We start from the raw sequence: 7,500 nt of genomic DNA, 5'->3' as shown, positions 1-7,500 counted from the left end.
CTCCCACGAGCGACCGTGGCAACGGCCAGCTGATGGGGGCTAGGGGATGAAGCTTGGCCATTCCTTGGGGGCATCACAGAGGGTAAACGCCAGGGAGGGGTGGGGGGGGGCAAGGAAAATACCTCAGGAGAGGTGAATGCAAGACCTTGCGACAAAGATCCTGGGGATGTGTTTGCGCTATTCTCTCTGAGGTCGGTGGGCGTTGGTGGAGGGGTGGTGCCAGCCTTGTGGGGGCCCTGGCGAAAGCTAAAATATCCAGCGGGCCGCGAAATAGATCTCGCCTGGTCCCCCCCTGGGAACACACCTGATCAGGATTCCCCCCTCTGTGGGCCATGCCAGCTTGAAGAGTACATCTGCTTCCTGTCCGCTGAATGCCAGATGTGTCGCACTCCAACTCCGCAGGGGGGCTGTCACCTCCCCACCCCCACCCAACCCCCTCCCCACCCCCCCCACCCCGGTGAACTTTGCCCTCCCACCTCCAGGAAGTGTGCCCCCACACTCGGCCCACGGAGCCTGCGCCGGCTCCTCCAACACAGCCACTGCACCCCCACCCCCCACATTCCTCCGAATCATTTAAGGGTGCCCTTTTGGCAGCCCCGCCTCCGCTTCTCGGCGCCCGGTCGCTTTAAATCGCTGCCCTCTGCCTCTCGGCCCTTCAGCCGTCAAAGGCGCGCGCCTCCTGGTTTGCCCGCGTCGAATCTCCCCTTAGCCTTCCGAGCTCAGAGGTGGTCAGGCAACCCCAGATTCTCCAACCCCGTTAACTTCGGTCCCGGGCGTGTCCTGGAACCTTGGGGTGTCCTGGAACCGGCCCCCCACCACCCCCCCCCCCCCCCGCCCCGCGAGTCTTTCCTGCACTCCCTCCAAAGCCTTCAGATCCTTCCTAAACCACGGCGCCCAGACCCTAGGGCACCAACCCCCACCTTGCTGAGGTTGAGCTTGTGTGGGGAATTCACTCTCAGGATGTGGGCGCCGCTGGCGATCTTGGCATTTATCGCCCATCCTTAACCACGTGGGCTTGCCTTGCCAATTCAGAGGGCACTCAGGAGATGGCCCAGCTGATGTGGGCCTGAGAAGAGTAGGCCCGAACTGGCATGTTTCCTTGTTGCTCATATTCCCTAACTGGGTTTCTAAAACAGAATCCTACAGATTCACAAACACCTCTCAACGGTACAAGCTTCTGCCCTCAGGCGTACTTTTATTTAAAACTAAATTCAAATGCCCAAACCGTCATATTTGCTGGATTACTAGGCCAGAGGCCTAACTTTGACAATACCCTCGGCTTGTGGGTTGGCGGGTGGAGTTGGGGGGGGTGGGGGGGGGTGGCGTTGGTGGGGGTGGGGGTGGGGGTCTAATTTTTCTCGCTGTCTGAAGAGAGAGTTGGCTGATTTCGCGCCCCCCCCCCGCCCCCCCCGCTGGGCAATGACTGGTCAGGACTCTTCAGGGGAAAGGGTCTGGGCATCCAGAGGAATAAGTCTGACTTTTGTGGGGTTTTTTTTGTTTTGTTTCTACAGTTGGAAGGTTTGCAAATCATCTGGCTTCAGGAATTTTACCAGGTGAGTGAGTTGAAATTTGATCCCCGAGGCAACCACCCGGCCTACATGTTACTGGAAGCCACACGGTTTTGTGTCTGGTTTCCTCTTGTGTTGAGCGGGAGTTGGCGCGGTGCCTGTACCCCAGGAGGGGCTGTCACCCTGGTACCCGTACCCCAGGAGGGGGCTGTCACCCTGGTGCCTGTACCCCAGGAGGGGGATGTCACCCTGGTGCCTGTACCCCAGGAGGGGGCTGTCACCCTGGTGCCTGTACCCCAGGAGGGGGCTGTCACCCTGGTGCCTGTACTCTAGGAAGGGTTAGAAACATAGAAACTAGGAGCAGGAGTAGGTCATTCAGCCCTTCGAACCTTCTCCACCATTCATTATGATCATGGCTGATCCTCCATCTCAACGCCATAATCCCTCTCTCTCTCCATACCTCTTGATGCCTTTAGAACCTAGAACTCCATCTATTTCCTTCTTAAATATATTCAGTGACTTGGCCTCCACAGCCTCTGTGGTAGAGAATTCCACAGGTTCACCACATTCTGAGTGAAGAAGTTTCTCCTCATCTCAGTCCTAAATGGCCCACCCTGTATCCTGAGACTGTGACCCCTTGTTCTAGACACCCCCCCCCACCCCCCAGCCAGAGGAAACATCATCCCTGCTTCCAGTCTGTCCAGCCCTGTCAGAATTTTATATGTTTCAATGAGATCCCCTCTCATTCTTCTAAACTCCAGTGAATACAGGCCTAGTCAGCCCAATCTCTCCTCACACGACAATCCTGCCATCCCAGGAATCAGTCTGGTGAACATTTGCTGCACTCCCTCTATGGCAAGTATATCCTTTCTGAGGTAAGGAGATCAAAACTGCACACGATACACCAGGTGTGGTCTCACCAAGGCCCTGTACAGCTGCACTAAGACATCCTTGCTCCTGTACTCAAGCCCTCTCACAATGAAGGCCAACATACCATTTGCCTTCCTAACCGCTTGCTGCACCTGCATGCTTACTTTCAGTGACTGGTGTACAAGAACACCCAGGTCCCTTTGTACATCAGCATCTCCCAATCTATCACCATTTAAATAATACTCTACAATTCCGTTTTTCATATCAAAGTGGATAACTTCACACGTATCCACATTACACTGCGTCTGCCATGTATTTGCTCACTCAACCTGTCTAAATCGCCTTGAAGCCTCTTAACACCCTCCTCATTGCTCACATTCCCAAGTTTCATGTCGTCAGCAAACTTGGAAATATTACATTTGGTTCCCTCATCCAAATCATTGTTATATATCATAAATAACTGGGCCCAAGCACTGATCCCTGAGGTACCCCACTTGTCACCTCCTACTACTCTGAAAAAGACTCATTTTTTCCTACTCACTGTTTCCTGTCTGCTAACCAACTCCCAATCCATGCCAATATATTACCCCAATCCCATATGCTTTAATTTTACATATGTGGGACTTTATCAAAAGCTTTTTGAAAATCCAAATACACCACATCCAATGGTTCTCCCTTATCTATCCTGCTAGTTACCTCCTCAAAAAACTCCAGTAGGTTTGTCAAACATGATTTCCCTTCATAAATCCTTGTTGGCTTTTCATCCTGTTGATATTTTCTAAATGTCCCGTTATCACATCCTTTATAATAGATTGTAACATTTTCCCTACTACTGAGGTTAGACTAACAGGTCTGTAATTTGCTGTTATTTCCCTCCCTCCTTTTTTAAATAGTGGGGTTATATGTGCTACCCTCCAATCTACTGGGACTGTTCCAGAACCTACAGAATTTTGGAAGATGACAACCAACACATCCACTATTTCCACAGTCACCTCCATTAGTAGCCTGGGGTATAGATTATCGGGCCCTGGGGTTTATTGGCTTTCAGTCCCATTAATTTCTCCAGCACTATTGTTTTCTAACACTAATTTCCTTCAATTCCTCCTTCTCACTAGACCCTCGGTTCCCTAGTATATCTAGGAAGTTATTTGTATCTTCCTCTGTGATGACAGAACTAAAGTAGTTGTTTAATTGTTGGGCCATTTCTTTGTTCTCTATTATAAATTCTCCTGTTTCAGACTGTAAGAGACCTACATTTATCTTCACTAAGCTTTTTCTTTTCACATACTTACAGAAGGTTTTAGAGTCTGCTTTTATGTTCCTTGCAGCTTTACTCTCATACTCTATTTTTCCCTCTTGAACAATCTCCTGGTCCTCCTTTGCTGAATTCTAAACTGCTCCCAATCCCCAGGCTTGCTACTTTTTCTAGCAACTTTATATGACTCTTCTTTGTCTCTAGCGCAATCTTTATTTTTTTTTGTTAGCCATGGTTGGGCCACTTTTCCTGTTGTGTTGTTGCGCTAGAAAGGAGTATATAACTGTTGCAATGCATATATTTGTTCCTTAAATATCAGCTATTGCCTATCCACTGTCATCCCTTTTAATGAAGTTTCCCAATCTATCTCAGCCATGTCTTCATCGTTTCCTTTGTTAAGATTTAGGATCCTAGTTTCAGATCGGACTACTTCATCTTCCATCCTAATGAAGAATTCTATCATGTTATGGTCACTGTTCCCTAAAGGACCCGCACAACAAGATTATTAATTAATCTCTTCTCATTGCACAATATCAAATGCAGGATAGCCTGTTGCTTGGTCAGTTCCTCAACATACTGGTCTAAAAAAATCATCTCGTACACACTCCAGGAATTAACTCATCACTGTATTATTGCTAATTTGGTTTGCCCAGACTATATGTAAATTAAAGTCACCTATGATTACTGTAGCACCCTTGTTACATGTGTCTCTAACTTCCTGTTTAATGCCATCTCCTACCTTATCATTACTGTTTAGAGACCTATAGACAACTCCCACTAATGTTTTCTACCCCTTGTTGTTTCTTAGCTCCACCCAGACTGACTCTACATCTGGATTTTCTGAGCCATAATCCTCTCTCACTATCGTGATTTCATCTTTAACTAACAAATCCACCCCAGCTCCTTTTCCTTTGTCCGTGCTAAGTATCGAGTACCCTTGGATTTTCAGTTCCCAGCCTTGGTCACCCTGCAGCCATGTCTCTGTAATCACAATCACATCGTACCCGTTTACATCTATTTGCGCTGTTAATGCATCTACATTGTAGAGAATGCTCCATGCTTTCAGATCCAGTGCCTTTAGACTTGTCTCTTTAACATTTGTACACATTTTTTTTGTACTATGGCCCTATTCGCTGCTCGCCCTTGTTTCCTCTGCCTCCCACTTTTGCTTTCTGCTTCTCCGTCTTTCATTCCTACCTGTGTTTCCCTCTCTTGTGTCTCCCTGCTCAGGTTCCCATCCCCCTGCCACTCTCGTTTAAACCTCACCCCCCCAGTACTAACGAATACCCCTGTGAGGGTATTGGTCCCAGTCCCACTGGAGTACAACCCATCCAGCTTGTACAGGTCCCATCTTCCTCGGAATCGATCCCAATGCCTCAGGAATCTAAATCCCTCCCTCTTACACCATCTCTTCTATTCCTGATCTTATTAGCACATGGCACTGGGAGTAATCCTGAGATTAATACCTTTGAGGTCCTGCTTTTTAATGTAATTCCCAGCTCGCTATGTTCTGCTTCCAGGACCTCATCCCTCTTTTTACTTATGTTGTTGGTAGCGATATGGACCACGAACTCCAGCTGTTCACCCTCCTCCTTCAGGATATTCTGCAGCCGCTCAGTGACATCCTTGACCCTGGCACCAGAGAGGCAACATCTGGTGCCACATCTGCACAAATGACTTTCTGCTCCCCTTACGATAGAATGCCCTATCACTATTGCTCTCTCACTTTTTTATCCCCCTCTCTGTGCAGCTGAGACACTCATGGTGCCACGGACCTGATGGAATCAGCTTCCGCCGTCGTTTCAGATGGAACATTCCAGAATCGAGATAGTTTTCCGAGTGAAAACATTTCTCCTCATCTCCCCTGTAGATCTTTTTTCAATGAGTTTAAATCTGTGACCCACTCGGTGGGCTGGTAGATGTTTACAGCACAGAAGGAGGCCATTCAGCCCATTGTGTCTGCACCAGTCAACAAAGGTCTGACTACACCAATCCCGTTTTCCAGCGCTCGGCCCATAGTCCTGGATGCTACGGCAATGCAAGTGAAAATCTAAATACTTCTTAAATGTTACATGAGATTCTCTCTCAACCCTCCTTTCAGGCAGTGAGTTCCAGACTCTCACCATCCGCTGGGTGAAAAAAGTTCTCCTCAACTTCTCCCTCTTACCTTAAGTCTATGCTCCCTGGTTATTGATCCCTCTACTAATGGAAAAAGTGCCTTCCTATCCACCCTATCTATGCCCCTCATAATCTTATACACCTCTATCAGGTCCCTCTCAACCTTCGCTGCTCCAAGGAAAACAACCCCAGCCTATCCAATCTCTCCTCATACCTCAGACCCTCCAGCCCAGGCAGCATCTCGGTAAATCTCCTCTGCACCCTCTCCAGTGCAATCACATCCTTCCTATAATGTGGTGACCAGAACTGCACACAGTACTCACGTCGTGGCCTAACTAGTGTTTTATACTGTCCCAGCATAACCTCCCTGCTCTTGTATTCTATGCCTCGGCAAAAAAGGCAAGTATTCCATATGCCTTCTTAACTACCTTATCTACCTGCCCTGCTACCTTCAGGGATCTGTGGATATGCACACCAAGGTCCCTCTGATCTTCAGTACTTTCCAGGGTCCTACCACAGTGTAATCCCTTGCCTTGTTAGCCCTCCCCAAGTGCATTACCTCACACTTTTCTGGGTTGAATTCCATTTGCCACTGCTCTGCCCACCTGACCAGACCATTGATATCATCCTGCAGTTTACAGCTATCCTCCTCACTATTTACCACCCTACCAATTTTCGTGTCATCTGCGAACATCTTGATTACTCGAGGGAATAATTTTCCTTAATATCTACATGATCTTAAAAACCTCTATTCAGTTACCTCTTAACCTGCTCTATTCCAAGGAGAACAGTCCGAACTTTTCCAAACATTCCTCACACCCGAAGTCCCTCATCCACGGGAAGATCCCGTTGAATCTCCTGTGTCCTCTCTTTTTCTTGTTCATTCACGGGATGTGAGTGTCGCTGGCTGGGCCCAGCATTTATTGCCCATCCCTAATTGCCCCTTGAGAAAGTGGTGGTGAGCTGCTGCAGTCCATGTGGTGTAGGTACACCCACAGCGCTGTTAGGGAGGGAGTTCCAGGATTTTGACCCAGCGACAGTGAAGGAACGGCCGATATGTTTCCAAGTCAGATGGGGAACTTCCAGGTGGTGGTGTTCCCATGTATCTGCTGCCTTTGTCCTTCTAGGTGGTAGAGGTTGTGGGTTTGGAAGGTGCTGTCTAAGGAGCCTCGGTAAGTTCCTGCAGTGCATCTTGTAGACGGTACACACACTGCTGCTACTGTGCATCGATTGTGGAGGGAGTGGATGTTGTATTTTAGGGACAAACTGCAGCAGTTTGATACAACTGAACGGCTTGCTCAGCCATTTCAGAGGGCAGTTAAGAGTCAACCACGTTGCTGTGGGTCTGGAGTCATGTGTAGGCCAGACCGGGTAAGGACAGCAGATTTCCCTCCCTAAAGGGCATTTGTGAACCAGATGGGTTTTTACAACAATCGATGATAGTTGCCATGGTCACCATTACTGAGATGAGCTTTATATTCCAGGTTTATTAACTGAATTTAAATTGCACCACCTGTCATGGTGGGATTTGAATCATGAGACCAGAAGAGGTAGGAGCAGAAGGAGGCCATTTGGCCCATTGAGTCTGCTCCGCCGTTCACTGAGATTATGGCTGATCTGATAATCCTCAACTCCACTTTCCTGCCTTTTCCCCATAATCCTTGATTCCCTTACTGATTAAAAATCTGTCTATCTCAGCCTTGAATATACTTAATGACCCAACCTCTGTGTTAAAGAATTCCACAGATT

At 48.3% G+C, this 7,500-nt stretch overlaps 1 protein-coding gene across 4 annotated transcripts in view; it reads left to right on the top strand.

The window, feature by feature from the left end:
• The window catches only part of LOC121289539 (inositol polyphosphate-5-phosphatase A-like), a 45,095-nt gene that overhangs the window by 7,874 nt on the left and 29,721 nt on the right, over window positions 1-7,500 (top strand). For all 4 annotated transcript variants that reach the window (XM_041209042.1, XM_041209041.1, XM_041209043.1 and 1 more), the window contains exon 2: window positions 1,512-1,553. In XM_041209042.1, the coding sequence (XP_041064976.1) occupies window positions 1,512-1,553 (42 nt within the window). The remainder of the gene's footprint in view (window positions 1-1,511; window positions 1,554-7,500) is intronic.

This window comes from Carcharodon carcharias, chromosome 17 (assembly GCF_017639515.1).
Source record: "Carcharodon carcharias isolate sCarCar2 chromosome 17, sCarCar2.pri, whole genome shotgun sequence".
Classification (NCBI taxonomy): Eukaryota; Metazoa; Chordata; class Chondrichthyes; order Lamniformes; family Lamnidae; genus Carcharodon; species Carcharodon carcharias.
Note: the sequence above shows the minus strand (reverse complement) of the source record. Positions and strands in the feature narration are given on the sequence as shown.